Here is a 16,944-nt window from a genome sequence, read left to right as displayed (position 1 = left end):
CGAGTCTGGGTTTGGAGGTTGCCATGACAACGGTAGTTGTCTGACTGCATTGTGCCACGTGTAAAGTTTGGTGGAGGGGGATTATGGTGTGGGGTTGTTTTCAGGAGCTGGGCTTGGCCCCTTAGTTCTAGTGAAAGGAACTCTGAATGCTTCAGCATACCAAGAGATGTTGGACAAGTCCATGCTCCCAACTTTGTGGAACAGTTTGGGGATGACCCCTTCCTGTTCCAACATGACTGTGCACCAGTGCACAAAGCAAGGTCTATAAAGACATGGATGAGAGAGTTTGGTGTGGATGAACTTGACTGGCCTGCACAGAGTCCTGACCTCAACCCGATAGAACACCTTTGGGATGAATTAGAGTGGAGACTGAGAGCCAGGCCTTCCCTCCAACATCAGTGTGTGACCTCACAAATACACTTCTGGAAGAATGGTCAAAGATTCATATAAACACACTCCTAAACCTTGGGGAAAGCCTTCCAGAAGAGTTGAAGCTGTTATCGCTGCAAATGGTCGACCGACATCATATTAAACCCTATGGATTAAGAATGGGATGTCACTTAAGTTCATATGCGAATCAAGGCAGGTGAGCGAATACTTTTGGCAATATAGTGTGTCTGGTCCTTCTATAACCGAAGTGAGTGCTGTGTCTGTATTCCCGGCACAAAGTCAAACACATTCCCAGTGGCTGTTGGCCTCCGCCAGGGTTGTCCCATGTCACCAATCCTGTTTGTGTTTTTCATGGACAAGATTTCAAGGCGCAGCCGGCGAGAGGAGAGTTTCCAGTTTGGGGACCTCAGAATTGTGTCCCTGCTTTTTTCAGATGATGTGGTTCTGTTGGCTCCTTCAGAATGTGAGCTTTAGTGCCCACTGGGGTAGTTTTCAGCTGAGTGTGAAGCAGTTGGGATGAGGGTCAGTACCTCCAAGTCTGAGACCATAGTGCTCTGCCAGAAAGCGGTGGGCTGCACCCTCCAGGTTGGGAGTTAGTCACTGCCCCAAGCACAGGAGTTCAAGAATCTCTGGGTTTTGTTAACAAGTGTGGGAAAATCGAGATGGACTAAAGCCACACAATATTCAAAACATTTCCAAATGATGTGCAGAATAAGGAGGACAAGGCGAACACGCCAATACCACGCTTTCTTAGGAGACAGGAAATGTATATCATTTCACACCATTGGCGAGCTTGTGAATCTTCGTTACAGAGCACCTTTGGCAACTCTTCTGCCGGTGACTGTATGAAAACACAACCAGGCAGACATCGGGATGGCTCATTTAAATACAGTTTCTGAATACCAGCTGTGTGTGGATTTTGATACTTTCATAGTATTTTTAAAGCATCTAGATCTGGTTTATAATCAAAAAGATATGGAAATGTCAATTCTACAATATGGGCCCTTTTATGCCTAATGAAGGTCTATGCCTTTTTTGTTTAAAACATTTAGACAGTCCAACCCCCATTTGACTAAACTCACTGTTGGATGCATGCAGTTAATAAATAGTTAATGTGTAGTTTGACATAATCTATGCTTCAAATGTATTTTCCCCCAACATTTCCTTCGTCTGTAAATAGTTTAAACCATGTGTGCGTGGTGCGCTTCATATGATGAAGCGTCTGAGTCGTCACCATTAATCTGAGCCAATATCACCTCACATGCGTTTTAGATTCTTGCTGACAAGCGATAAGTGAGGAGATCTGATCATCAGAGTGCAGATGTACCAGATCGTCAGTAGGGGAACGATCAGCAGGGCTTCACTTTGGTCCAAACAACACGTTTATTGTTTCCTCTGCACACCAGCTGCTGCTTCCCCCGTGAGGATTAATTGGCAAAGCAACACACGAAAACATTCTCAGGTGCTTTATTGCTCTTGTTAACGGTGTGGATTAAAAGGTCTGAATAGTGGACGATTACAGGAAAATGTGACTTTAGGAACATGTGATGTGCATGTGTCACAGGAGCAGAGTGTGCAGTCATATATCACCAAGCAGAGTCTTGTCAAGACAGGTGAACAATAGTGGAAGAAACCCTGTGAGTGTGTGGTTACACAGGTATGTTGGTTGTTTTTTTTACAACAATGACTGGGAAGTATTCCACGAAGCTATCCACACACACAAACATCTAGTGGTTATGTTCTGGTTTGCAGGAGGTGGGAAGAGAATAAGAAGACGAGTCGAGGCTCCAGGCTTCTGTCCTCAAGGAGGTTTTTGGTGTCCGTTGATAGGATTCCCTGTCTGAGGACAGAAAAATAAACTGTAAGTGAAGATGACCAAAGACAATAAACTAAGTGTGCAGAGAGAAATGCCTTTAGGAGAATTGTCCCAGTGAGTAATGGCAGGTCAAATGATATCTAGATATCAAGGTTAGACTGGACATAATTTGGCTAAGTCTATGTTTTCTTTTAGTTTTCGAGGTTGCGTACATATAGAGGAAAAGAGTGGGTTTGGTTAAGGCTAAATAAGGTAATACAAGGAACAGCATTATGTAATTAGGATACACAAAAGCATATCTGTATTCTGTTACAGTTACAAAAACGGTTTTAGAACGAAATATTAAGTAAAAATGGTAGCAGATTTCAAATTTTTGAATAAACACTCAAATTAAAATAAAATCCCAATAACTACCATGCATGTACACATTACAACACTTAACAACACTTACACAAGTCTGAAACATTGGCCTCTCACGTAAGTGGAAAAAAATGCTTTCACTGGTTGGAAATTTGGCCCTTATTTGGTGTGCAAAGCAGAAGAGGGGAACAACATCACAGTGCAGTGAAAGTTACGACAATTCAGGATGGTTAGAGCACTTTCCAGTTCACTGAGATGACTATTTTTGCCGAGAGGCATCCCAGCGTGAAGAAAATGAGTGAACTGCTTCAGATTTTTGGTACAGCAAACATAATACAGGACAAACCCGGTTAATTTCATTTCATTTATATGCTGCTTCTGCTGCTCCAAGTTAAAATCTGGCAACAATGATGAGCCAAATGATTCGAGTCCTTGGATGCTGACAGCATTTTCACAGCTGGAAGGCAGACGTTGCACTGTACTGTGATGTTGTTCACTGTTTCGGCTCTACATAAAGACTAATGGTGAAATGTTTCATTTCTCTTGGCTTGGATTTGAGGTCATCTAAAAGTAATGGGAAGTAATCAAGTTACGTTTCTTTAATATTGTGATATTTGGATTTGGTTACTGTCTACATGTTTAACAGGTGATTAGTATCTGAATTCATTTTAAGGTAACCTGGTCCTGACTATATGCTGAAATAGTTTAAAAAAGCTGTTGAAACAAGCAAATGCAAACCAAATGGACAGACTGAGGGACAAAAGGTTTCCATAGCTATGCGACCAGAGCAATGAGTAACATAGTGCTGAGGTTAAAATGTGGCAATCTCTGGACTTGAACCCCTGGACGGTGACTGCAGGCTCCCAGCACACTGAGCTTGTGATGTGTAGCCAAACATATGCCAACGTGTGAGAGAAACCCCAGCACTCTTATGTTTAACAACTCATTTGTTGAAAGTTATTGAACATTTTCTGGTCCAGCATATAAATCCTCCACACCAGACTCTGCAGCTACAACAAACAACACAATTATACCACAATATACTGATAAAAAAATCACAAATCATAAGTTGATAAGGTATCCTTCGTTGACCCGTACTTCAAATCTATTATTAAAAGCGGGGCTTGTGTGTGAAGAAGTCTTTTCTTTCCTGGGAATCAAGGACTTCACGCTTAAATCATGTGAATGAACAAGCTTACAGACGTCAATCATGTCACCACCTGTATACTAGAGTAGGTATTTTCTTGGTAGAAATATCTCCTTGTTTGAATTTTTAAAAGCTCTTCTGATTATCACCAGCATAGAGTTTGCTGTTCTTCTAAAATGTGGGAATGGAATAAAACCATCAACCACCTCTATGCCTTTTCTCTTCCACATGCTGAACCACTAATTCTCCAGCTGAATAATTCCTGTTGCTTAATATATGTGATGTTTACATTTCCCTGGATTTAATCTCACTAATCACACTGACACCAACTAAGAATGGTACTGATGTCTACATGATCTATACTTCATATGAAACATGTCAAAGCTGGTGAAGTGTTTTTATCGTGGTTGTTTCCTGTATGTCTCCGGCGGTCCCTGCTCCTCCAGCTACATTTCCTCCCTCTCTCTGTAAAGCAAAAAAAAAAACCTCTGCATCATCTGCACTCAATCAGAATAATTATCCCAAGAAATGCGGCGCAGAGTCTGTGAGGGGAATAAAGCACAGAGGCTATTGGCAATCGCCTCCCTCCAGTCGTTATTAGTCATCTCTCTGCTGCTTTAGAAGAGGACCCGGACGGCTTGGGAGGAAGCCATGTGCAGCCGACAGACAGAGAGAGAGGGGGGGAGAGAGAAGGCCTGATGTGACTCCGCTGCCCAGAAAGCCTCAGCGAACTCTCAAGGCTTTGGCAGCCCAGCGGCTCCTCTGGGGACTGGCACACGAGTATCAGCCGTATGTTCTGTCTGTCAGGCTTCCTCTTATCCACAGATTTAAAAAACATTGAGCTTGTCGCGCTGAGGACGTGAGAGCATTTAAAAAATACCAAGGCGGACAGCGAACACCTTTGGGTTGCTCTGTTTGAGGTCCTGTCAGGATTTGCGAACGCTTCCCGGAGGAGCCCTTTGTGGGACGTTGTGGGGTTCCTGTTTGATTGGAAATAGTTTTGCAATCAAAAGTCCCCCAAAGCCCTCTATTTTTTAAAAAGCAGACAAGACAGTAAAACACTGATTAGACTCCAGTGCCCATGAAGTATGTTTTTTTAATGTTCTGGATGCCCTACAAGCCCACGGGGACTGGCAGCCGTCCTCAGATGACTGTCTACGTACTGAATTTCTAATTTCTCCCCTGGGACTTGCACTTGTCTGGGATCCAGAGATTTTAAAAGACTGAACTGGCCACTCTTAAGGTAGAGGAGCTTTTCTAAAATCCAAAGGCAGCTTCAGTACTTCTGCACCTTAGCCCTAAAAGATTAGGTAATAAACCCTCATATAAGAAGAACAATTCTTATATAGAAGCGTGTTTACTTCTTAGACTAGAAACCTCTCATTAATTCAGATACAAATTTTCAGGCAAACTCATCTGTTCCCCCGTTGAACTCGGGTCTTCTTTTTGTAGTTTTGGCCATAATTTAAGTTGTGATATAATTTTTCTCTGCAAAGTACAGCTGAGTTCTGGGAACAAGATCACATTACTACAAGAGTGTTTAAACATACAAACACTCCAGCCAGATTGTCTAATTTACCTTTTTTGGCAAATTAAAGTGAGAACATCAAGAGGAAAACTTGTCTTCATAATTGTTTTTCTTGTTTCCTTGTGCAGATGTCTTGACATTCCTGATCGTCACAATGAACTTGACGAGTACAACATTATTATTACTGATGACTGACAAAAAATACAAGAATAAGACCCAAGTTGTAAGATACTGGAATTATTTTATTCAAAAAGGGGCCAATGTTTTTGCTCCTTATTTATGTCATCAAACTTGCTGAAAAAGTATTTGTATTTGTTTGTAACTTTCTTGGAATATTGGCTCCGTTTTTTTCCCTACAGTGGACCTAATACGCCGTCGTAGAAAAAGACACTGATCATCCCTGTTTATCGTAAAGTAAGTAAGCAAAGACCTGTGCAACAAGAAAAGGGGATAATGTTTAAGTAATTCAAACTGAAGACAAAATGTAGTGAAACACAAACAAGCTGCTGATTATGCACACCCCTTTCAAATAACTTAATAATAAATAGCAATGAATACTTAAAATGCATGAATTCGATTTTTTGTAAAATCTAATTTATTCATTATTGTGATTTGTTTTGATTGCATTCTCAATTGTTGACTTGCGTGCCCTCTAGTGGCCGGCTGTTGGATTGATGATTCACGTTCTTCGTCGCCTCAGCGCTGCTGAATACTCTAGTCGTATGTTCTTGTTATAATTCACAGCAGGCAAAAATAAAACCGCTGCTGAGACGTTGATGCCGATGAGGAGTTTTTTTTTTTAAATCCTGGCACCAAAACAAACCCACTGCAAACTGGCAGCTGTGCCCAGATGAATATTAGACCCGTGTTTTTGGATGTCTAACGTTTCACCCTCGAGATCTCTGATCCAATGATTTTAAAACACTGAGCTGATCGCCCTAAAGATACTGATCCCTTCCTGATCCAAACAAACTGAAGCCAGTAAAATAACGTGAAACCAACCTGGAGGAGGTGGCTGGCCTCGCCAGAAAAAGTAGTTTGAACAGTTGAAAACATTCTCTGTTTTTACAACAAAAAAAATGTGTTCAAAACATTGACAACAAGCAACCTGTTCGAATGCCCTGGGAAGCCCAGCACGTCGGACTACGATGCTCCACTATGGTTGCACTAAAACCGTGGTTAACGCCTTCAATGACAACACTTTCTCACGTTCAAGGCAACAAAACCACTTGATTAGGTTCTGGAAAAACGATTGTGGTTTGGGTTATAAATACTAAGTTTTAGTGAAAGTGAATTTTAATGTCATGTACACAAAGACAAACACGTATTGTTGGTCTCACATGGGACACGAACAGCTGTCTCCTGGATGAAAGTCCTGCATCAAACATAATGCAAAATTTTCATCCAGAAGGGTCGCTGCTGGTTTCCGTGCAAAACTATCAGTAAAAGTTGACATTGTGTCATTGTTAGGAGGGAAACCTACAGCTATCGTTATGTTTAAGGGCCACTAACCAAGCATCTGAGTTTGGAGTGAGAATGTGTTGGGGGTTTTACCACTCTGATGTATGTTTATTATACTACGTCATCACTCTCTTGAGGGATTTTCTCTGAGCATCTCATAATGACATCACAGTTAACATGAGAGCCCAGTGCATCTCATACAGGCGTCTCAAACCGCAGAGGGGCACAACCAAGTGTCCCAGAGTCTGGGGTGAAAGGGTGTAAAAAATAAAGGTCTGAAAGAATGTGTTCATTCAGCTCTTTAAGGAACATTCTGTGTCACCCAGTGATTGCAAACAGGCTTTTTCAAAGAACCTTTAAAAGACAAAACCAATGATGAGACTCCAGTACCCATGAAGCTTCAGAGCTCTGGCTGTATGACAACCGCAGCAGGGACTGGCAGTCACGCCCAGATGAATGAATATGAATATTAGCCCTGTTCTTTTTTATGTCTTCTATTTCAGGCCTCGGATCAGTTTTGGTCTTGGTCTCCAGAAGTGTTTTAATACAGAAAAGGTTGCTGTTAAACCAACGGTTCAGCTGAGGGTGCTTGTGACATCCAAAGGTGAACCTTCACTTAGACCTGCCAGGTAATCGAATACTTGATTGAAAGAAAAGCAAAAATGTCAATGATTCTCAAATGTGAATGTTTGATGCTTTTCGTTGTCATGTATGATACAACTTTATATATTTGGACTATAATTACATCTGCTGTGTCTATGGGAAACAGACTTTTTCTGGGTTTTTTACATTTTACATACAAAACAACAAATCGAGAAAATAACAAGCAGATTTCTTGATCATGAAAATAATGATGAGAGGCAGCTCTACTTCACATTCGTGCTGAACCGTTACAGCTCCATGTTTGGCTGCCAAAGAACTTTCAGTAACCCCTACAGGTTCCTCAAAGCCTCTTTACTTTAATCAGTCTGCACACTCTCAGAAACAAGGTGCTAACTAGAACCATATTGGGTTCTTCGGCTTGTCTTGGTACGGCCAACAGATCATTGGTTTCATACCCCGACAACCGTCAGCTATACTTTCACATCTTTCTTTAAAAAGAGAAGCGACATGGAATCAAGCGTGATTTTTTTTTAGATGTTCCACACTAAAGAGTCAAATATAAATAATATATTTAAAAATAACAATAAGTTCTCTGCATCCTACAAAGTGTAGTTTTTCTGTCAACAATGCGTTGTTTAGATAAGTGACCGGAAATCAAAGTGTTGCCACACCAGTGAGTTCAGAAAAAGGAACAAAAAACAAACACTGGGAGAATCACCGACCCTGGTGATGGTTCACAATCCCAGTTTTTAAGGGGTTTGGGCTGGGAGGATCTATTAACACCCATATTTTCAACAATCCTTTAATAATTTCTTCCAAAGTAGGTTCTTAGGATAAAAAGGGTTCTTAATGGAACCCTAAGTCTTACAAAGAACTGATGAAAACCCCTTTCTTTAACAATAAAAAACGGGTAGAAGCACCACCCTTTTGGACTTCTTATTTCTAAAAGTGCAGAAGACAGAATAAACTCACTTAACCCCCCCGTTGAAGACATACTTCTACTTTCTGGGAGAGCTGACAGTCCAGCACCTCCTCTGGGGATTGGCAACCATACTCAGATGAATATTAGCCCTCCCTAATAAATCTCTAATATTTCACCCCTGAGGTTAGCGCGTGTCTCCCACACACGGATTTCAAAACCCTGAACTGGTGACATGTAAAGAGACGGCGGAGAACATTTTTACAACACATTGCAAAGAATGTGTGAACCGGCGTTTGCATTTTTAGCCGTGCAGCGTACGACCATTAAGAAGAAAAATGAAACCGGTACCTGGTTAAAGAGCTCTGCATAAAGCATGTTTGACTTCTCCACCTGAGACTCCAGGTCAGCCACTTCATCTGCATCCCATGATGTTGGAGTGCTTCAAACGACAGGCATGTAGGCGTGGAAAACACAGTGGAAAATGTATAAAAATGAAGGGAGATGAAGAGGAATTTTGTTTTCCTTACTTAATGCCAGTGGGAGTCTTTTTAAAACACTCCAGAGCTGATTTCTGGCAACAACAAAAAAGATGTGCAGCTTCATCACAGTGATACGTTTAATGTATGTTGCATCTGTCTGGTCCCCTGCCTTACCCATGGCAGCATGTAGGGTCCTGTAGGGGACAGAGGACGCTCTCTGTGGGACTCTCTTCATCTAAACTCTTCTTCAGTTTCTCGGCCTTCGTTTTCAACACGATGACCTGTCGCAGCAGAGCGGCTCTCTCCTCCAGCAGGCAGTCTTTGAATCTGTAGGAATACATTCATCTATGCACAGTGATTTATATACAGTATTTATATATGGGACAAAACACGAATGCAGGAATCTCTCTGACAACAGGGACGCTATAAACTCTGAATGTTGATACTGCTGTGTGATCGTCGTGGTCCTGGGAGAAGATACCCACCTCTTGACACTACACATCCAGTAGCGCTGTTGCTGGCAGAGCCACTCAAACTGCTCTGCCGTCCCCTGCAGTTTCTTCACACTCCTCTCGTTCTCCCGCCTCAGCTCCCTCACCTCAAACACAACACAGGATCATGTTGTATTTTCAAGCAGGATGTGATGAAGGGAAGACGAAAGCGTTAAATAACGACTGTGTGTGTGGTGCCAATGTGTCTGTCTGCACGTCAGGAGAGAGGCGACTCTGTCACCTGGAAAGATGAACAAACGGGGTCAGACTTCATCTCCAACTCTTAGGACTGTCACGATAACTCCCAGACTTTACGCTCCGCAAATAAATATTTTCATTAAATGTTTCACTGACAGGGCGGTCTGCGGTTTGGTTGGACTTGTGTCTCGCAGGGGAGATAGTTGTAGAGCTGGATTCTTTGCTGTTTGATGGACCGGTTGAAACCGGGGCCAGGAAGGGAGTGAGTCTTTGAAGCCAAGTGTAAATAAAAAAAATCCTGACAGTGTGTAGGAATGTTTCACTAATGCCCAGACTCAACACATGAATACAGACCTAATGTCAGGAGAGGGGGAACAAATCTGAATTAGTGCGTTCTCTGGCGCGGCTGTAGTTTTTCAAATTTGGCAACAGAACATAAATTTTAACCTTGCGGTTTTATATGTCATTAAATTAATTATTCAGAATCCAGCAGCAGACTTTAGTGCCTTTAACTGGCACAGTGACGCGTTGACCTAAACTAGCCTACTAACAGTAGTAACACATTACTACTGTTTGGGGGAGCTGGCACCAGTGATGCTGCACTGCATTATTACTGGAGGAGTTGGCTGCACGCTTGACAACGAGGAATACTTCATATTCATTATAAAAGCATTAAAAGTCCATTACTTATCTATTTATGCTCAAGCAGAAACAACCAAAGCCATGTTGGACAAAGTGTCCAATCCTGACATCTGCTGGAGAAAAGTCACATTACACCCACTTACTCATATACTGTGCTGTTAGATGCTGGTGGCTATTTATAATAATATAAACCGATTTGTTCATTAGTCACACCTTATTAATATATAGTCATGTCGCCCACGTATAAATATAATATTGCCATGCAAAATATCGCTAACTATGCCACCACTGAGCAGATGGACACTGAACGTTGGTATTTGATGGAATGAACATATTGTGTACTTGAACCGAAAGCATCAGGACATTTTTGTCATGTGTGATAGACAGTTGTTGATCAGATCAATTATTTCTCTTCATGTAACTGAAAAATGGAAGATAGTATTGTGCTCTCTGTATCAACAGTGTTAGTCAATAAGTGAACACCAACAAAGCATACTATTGTCTCTATATGTCTACTAATATTAAGACTAAAAGATAGGAGATATCAAGTTTTTAAGTAAATTCTCTAAATGTATGGAGAAAGAAATTATTTAAAGCAAAATGTATAATGTATATGTTTGTTTGTTTTTAAATCACTGGTTCCAGCTTCTCAGGTATTTTTCTCAGCTTTGATAGTGAAAGTTCATATTCTTGGGTTTGATGTTTCTTTTAGTCGGATAAAACAAGTAGTTTGAATGTCAATTTGGGCTTTGGGAACTTGTGGCGGCCATTTCTCACAATTGTATGACATTTAATAGACCAAAGAATGATTAAAGATCCTCATCATGACAGATGAATTGATCATTTAAATTGATGGTCTACTTTTGAACACCAAATATTGATGTCTGTAGGCTTTAAAAGTGGCTCTGGAACATGGACACACAGAGAACACGGATCAACAAACCACAGTGGTGACGTGTTTAATGCAGCAGGATTTCTTTGAGAAGTTTTCATTTCATTTGTTTGTCTTTGACTCTCACAGAGCCAAACTGTTTCTCTTCCCTCACCTCCTTGTGATGAGCGGAGCGTAAATCCTCCAGCGTCTCAGTCAAAGTCTGCTTGGTGTCTTGCAGCTCTTCCAGCTCCACCGTCTTCCTGTTGGGGACGAATACAGACTTTATCTGTGTTTACTTTTACCAGCGGAGAGATATATCAATGTAGATATCAGCATCGTGGTTGTAAGTTGCACCACAGAAAGTGATTTAAATGGACCTTTAATTGATTTTGATAGATAATTTTTTAATTTTCCATTGCACAGGAAATTATACTATACTATAACTATAAGACAAAAACAAACGTGAAAAATGATGCACTAATATTACTAATAAAACTGTTAAAACACATTAAATTACAGCTGTAATCATTTGGAACTGATAAAACATTATGTCTAATACTTTTAACTTTACTAAGGTAAACACTCATTGATAAAAATGACTGAAAAGAGCAGCATTAAGACTTTGCATTCAAAGAGCTTTAAGTTTAAATAGAATATACAACTATTTGGTGCTTGGAGGGCTCTCAAAGTAAAATAATGTTCCTCATTTTTTCATGTTTTTCCAGGTGTTTCTTCCACATATCTGTCTGCATTTCTATTCTCAACCCCCCCTCGCTACTCTGTCACAGGCAGCAAATGAGATTCATTCACGATTCTATCAGTACATTTACGGTTAGAGTCAATACGAATTTGAAAGGCAAATGTGAAAAATGTAAATATTAACCCCTCTGCTAACGTTAAGATTCCTTTCATCTCTTGACTTGTGGGTTGGAACCATAATGTGATAACGAATTCTGACACTAAGCCAACTCTCCACGGGGATTTAAAGGCAGCGCATTGAGGCACGCCGCTGCATTTCTGCTGACTTCAAATCGCAGGTCCGAGCTCCATGTTTTCATTCAGTCTTGAGACAACATTTGGAGATGAAGTTCTTCTCTGTGGGTTTGCAGAGCAGCTGCAGACAGCGTGCTGGAGATGATAATCACACGTTGGAAGGGCCTTTTTTATTATTATTATTAATTTTAACATTTCTTTTCTTATCTGAGTTACTGTTTGTTTTTATATTTGGTTCGGTTTTTACAGCTGGGTGGAACATGGAGGTATGTGTTTAAATCAAACCATCAATAATTGACTGAAGCACAGGAAGAGTTTGTGTTCAGCCTTTATCTGGAAACGTGTGCACATTCAGTGAAGTCCACACACTCAAAATGATTACTACTAATATTGACAAAAACTGTTCAAAAGTGATATTATATCATATTTAATAATATTAAACTAATAATATGTTTAAGTCTTATGTCTTATATATATATAATAATTTAGGCTATAGCTTAATTATATTTGTTATCATTAATTAATCTTTGAATTATTTTATGTTGATTAATTAGGCCATAAAAGTGGGCCGACCTGCAGAGCTCTGCCTGCAGGCTCTCCGTCAGCGCAGCTCTGTGCTGGGCCTCAACGCGCAGCTCCGTCTGGAGGCTCTCTGCCATCCCGGCTCTGTGTTGGCCCTCGGCGTGCAGCTCCTCCACCAGGCCCTCCAACTTCACCTCTGACCTCTGCAGGCTCAGCAGCTCTGAGCAGACCTGCCGCAGCAGCTCCTCGTCCCGGCAGCTCACCTCCGCCAGCAGGACCACACGCTGCTGCAGCAGGTCCACCTGGTCCTGCAGGGGAGACACGTAGAGATACTGGCACATTCACATACATGTACAGGAGATAACATTCAAGTCATCCATGGTAACACAGAATGGTTTTGTGCAACCAGATTCTATTTTATGGGTTTTATTGCTCTTTTTTATCTAGGGTTTTTCCTGTGCTGAATGCTTACACAGCTTTAAATAGCTTCGTCTCATCTGACACAGACGCTTATGGAAAGATACATGCACCCCAACATGGACAGAATATACAGAAATGGCACATACTAACCATGTATTTCAATCTTATTTTGCTCAGTACTTCCTTTTAAAATATTCCTGATCGTAGCTTTATCTTCTTGTACCACACAAGTGATATAAAAAGTTTGAGACAAGCCCTAACCTGACTGTCTTTCAGATCCCTGTGGGTAAAGTGAGTGAGTCACACTCTAAATCTCTGGAAGAGCTGCTCATTTGTTCCTGTGAAGTACAGATACACCTCTGAGGTCAAAAGGTAAAGAAAGAAGAAGAGAAAAACTACAACAATCTTTTACTGCCACACAAAATTCACTCAACTTTTCCAAAATATTGCAATAAAGCAGTCAAATCTCTCTTTAGTTAAACTTCTCACATCTCAAAGTTCGTGCAACTTGTGTTGACAAGGAGCCAAAACCCCCAAAAGGTTGGTACAACTGCCAAAGCCTCTACAGTATGTTAACACAGGCACTTACTGGTAACCTAATTCCAGTGTAATTGCAGTAATTGCAGCATAGGTGGCTGACTGGTATGGTCATGGCTATGTGCATTTAAATGATGGGATGTAATGAGGTTAAACGCTACGGAATGAAATTACACAAATTAAAATAAAGTATTGGACACCAGTTGGCCTTCAGGTAAGTATTTCCTATAAAGACTCTAATTGTAACACCAATGTTTGAGGTTAAAAATTTTGTTTTGGAAATAATTTGGCGAAAGGAGCAGAATTATCAGCAGATTGTGCCTCTCTAATGAGCTTTTTATCCTTTTGGAGCTACTAGATTTGGTTTCATGGCACATTTACTGTATGGTTCATTCCCAGCAGAAGCATGCAGCAACAAAGCTTGAATGCATCCACTGTCCACTGCCTTTCCAGCAGCAAACAGCATGACAGAGTTAGGAGAAAATTGGAACATTAGCAGCTAAATAGCCAGCCTGCATGAAACCACTACATTTCCATATAGGGATACTATAGACAATTTCCAGGATGTCGAGGTAAAACCCTTTCACCTCTAAATGATTGCCCTTAGCTACTGAAGTATTCCCTTAGCATCACTAGAATGCTCCTCAGAACACTTTAAGGGACCCGTGCTGTCTCTTAAAAGTAAAATAATGTGTGGAATTCAAATCAAATATTATATTCTTATATTCTTCAAGCAGAAGATGTTCATCTTCTTTTCAGTTTGGCTTGCTTTTTCTTTTTTTATTCTCTTTGTTGTCGTTGTTGAAGAAGTTAGCAACCACTGACAATAATGCTGTCCAGGAACACTGAAGGATGATGTGAGTGAAGCGTAACCATGGTAACTGAAATGCACATGCGCTGTATTATGACAGCGACTACCATGAAAGACTTAGTCTAAACACTTAGGTGGAGGAGACGAGCCAAGAGGCTTCATGCAACGCTCCTGAAAGAACCTCTGAGCTTAAAAACACAAGCATCAGGGACAAACTCAAGTTGAATGAATGAGAGTGAAAATAGTTCATGGTCTCAATCGCTACTTTCAAGTCTTCTTCTATACAGCATGATGTCCATTTGGTAAATGATGGTCCATTTAGAGACAATAGACCATAAAGCAGGGGATGCTTTAGGGCGGGGCTTCTTTGTGATTGACTACTATGGCGTCACACATCACAATGTGCAGCAGATAAATGAGGAAGAAGGTCAAAGTTCAAGGTGCAAAGTTTTGACAAACTAGAATGTCACGACTGAACGCATACTGCATTCAACAGCACGTACTGCAGTTTGTACTCAAAGTCAGAAGAAACCGTATGTGATTTGGAACGGGATCCATTTCTTTCTTTGGCGGGCTCACCTGCTGCTGGTGGATCCTGCTGAGGAGTTGGTCCTCTCTCATCCTGAGCTCCACGTTCAGCTGCTGCTGGTGGAGGAGGCGAGCGGTCATAGCTTCCAGATCATTCTGCAGCTTCCTCTCCCTGTCCCTGGACACCAGAAACTCCCTGTCGAGCCCGGCTGCAGCCACAAACAACAGACCCCAGTCGGGTTTGGATCGCTCAACCACAGCTGTGGGCCGTTTTCAGACAGAAGATCTGCTGAAAGTGTGCCACTTGGATGGGTTTTAATGAAAGGTAGTGAAGAAATGTTTTTTTTTTACTGTTCACAGCATAAAATAACCGTAACGTTTTAAAGCTACACGTTAAACGTGGAGTCGTATGTCAGCTGCTGACATCCCTGGCATGGAAACACGTTGCTCTCATTGGAGTCTTCAGGCTTTCGCATTCCGCTCACCTCATCACTGCACTTGTGTGTCCTTAATACTTTTTACACACATTGTTCTTGGATCTCAGCTCCTCCTCATCTCTCAGTCTATTGTCCACATCATGTGAATAGCATAGATGGGGTCCTCCATTGGTGCTGCATCTCCTTCTGGCCATCAGCAGAGGTTGTTAAACTCACAGGCCTTAATGTCTCTCACGATTTAGTGTTTTAAAAAAATCTCATCTCTGTTACTTATTATTTAATTACATATTGTGTGTTATTGTTTAATTTTCCATAAGTCACTGCATGGCATTTTTCTGTGGTATTCCTCAGGGTCTATTTGAAGACAAAAATCTGCTTAACAAATGGTATTCACCCACAAATTAATAGAGGATGATGATGACCATCATATACTTCCAATATAATGTTCAAATGTTCTTTTCTGATTTATGACTAGAACAATTTGACACTGAGCCGCATCTCAAATGAATCTTCATGTTCCCAGCTTTCAGATGACGTAAACCACTTCTATGTGGCATGCACTGTTGACCCTAAAGATAATAATATTAATAATAAATTGTATTTTTATAGCTTTTTGAAGAACTCAAAGACGCTTTAAAGATCCCCCTTGGGCCCACGTGGGTTGTGGCCTCTGTATAAACTCGGTCTTTTTCTTGGTAAACAGCGTCTCGTCTTACCTCGTGAGTCCTGTAAAATAGATTTAAGACTTTTATCACTGGTGGTGCTCAGACCTAATCTGATTACTCGTTCAGGGAGTTACAACAGTTTATTGTCACAGTGGTGTGTTGGCATTGTTTTCATACCATAATTCTGTGAAATGTTATCTCTTCCCCACTAACCCCGACGATGTCAAAGCAGTAAATACAACCACGTTTACGCTCAGCGAGGCACTTTGAAGTCATGACCTTGAAGTTACGTGATCTAATGTGTGAACAACGTGGAGGGGATCTTCTATTTGACTTCTTCAGCATGGAGCATGAATGTTGGTTTGTTAGCTAGCGAGTGTTTTCTATAAGGGCTTCATTTTAATGGCATGAAGCCAGATCAACCTAATACATTCAGAAATCCAGTAAATAGGAGGAAATGTGACCATTAGGATACAGTATGTGTGTTAAATTACTCTTAACATGACATCAAATTACTTTACTCTGGTACTTTTTATATCATAGAATCTGAACTTTTGATGTACACTTAACAAGCATGTGATTTAGGGGAGTACGCACATACATAACAGACTAAACAGGATTAATGGTTAACACTAGACTGAACCAGAGTACTCCAGTAAGGGCTCTGAAACGTGTATGCGTAGCTTCATTTTCAGAGGTCAAATGACTCACCTTTATCGTGAGTCAGGCGAGTGCACTTGGCCGTCAGATACTGGATCTGACTGTAGTCTTCGTCCCTGTGCGCTCGGAAAAACTTCCTCATGATCGGATCGATCAATCAATTCGTTTGAGCTCAATCCCAACGTTAAGCTTCGTCCAGCTTCCCAGGATCCTTACGGCAGAGCAGGTGTGTCCCACATGGTCAGATCGGACCCAGAGTGCACATTTCCTGCAATATTTCACTCTCCCTGCAGACAACGTCCGCCTTAAAGAAGACAGAGCACTAACAGAGGGCAAGCTTAAGCATTAATCCAAGCTGCTGTTTTCATAACACTGAGGCGAGGCAGGCTGTGTGTGTGTGTGTGTGTGTGTGTGTGTGTGTGTGTGTGTGTGTGTGTGTGTGTGTGTGTGTGTGTGTGTG

The 16,944-nt window shown here is 41.2% G+C and overlaps 1 protein-coding gene across 1 annotated transcript; it reads right to left on the bottom strand.

Moving 5' to 3' along the window:
• Positions 1-1,831: 1,831 nt before the first annotated feature.
• Positions 1,832-16,776, bottom strand: LOC311013190 (uncharacterized protein). Its single transcript, XM_084009148.1, has 8 exons — positions 16,536-16,776; positions 14,774-14,931; positions 12,478-12,734; positions 11,084-11,171; positions 9,192-9,304; positions 8,881-9,033; positions 8,576-8,666; positions 1,832-2,230 (listed from the first exon to the last, which is right to left on the bottom strand). The coding sequence occupies exons 1-8, from the start codon at positions 16,624-16,626 to the stop codon at positions 2,192-2,194; spliced, it is 990 nt and encodes a 329-aa protein (XP_083865274.1). The 5' UTR covers positions 16,627-16,776; the 3' UTR covers positions 1,832-2,191.
• Positions 16,777-16,944: the final 168 nt, after the last annotated feature.

Source organism: Eutrigla gurnardus (genome assembly GCF_963514095.1).
Source record: "Eutrigla gurnardus genome assembly, chromosome: 5".
Taxonomy (NCBI): domain Eukaryota; kingdom Metazoa; phylum Chordata; class Actinopteri; order Perciformes; family Triglidae; genus Eutrigla; species Eutrigla gurnardus.
Note: the sequence above shows the minus strand (reverse complement) of the source record. Positions and strands in the feature narration are given on the sequence as shown.

Coding starts and splice junctions, on each gene's coding strand:
- LOC311013190 (XM_084009148.1), bottom strand. CDS start 16,626: ATGAGGAAGTTTTTCCGAGCGCACAGGGACGAAGACTACAGTCAGATC. Junction 12,735..14,773: donor GCAGGATCCACCAGCAGCAG/GTGAGCCCGCCA, acceptor TCTCCCCTGCAG/GACCAGGTGGACCTGCTGCA. Junction 9,305..11,083: donor GCTCCGCTCATCACAAGGAG/GTGAGGGAAGAG, acceptor GTTGTGTTTGAG/GTGAGGGAGCTGAGGCGGGA.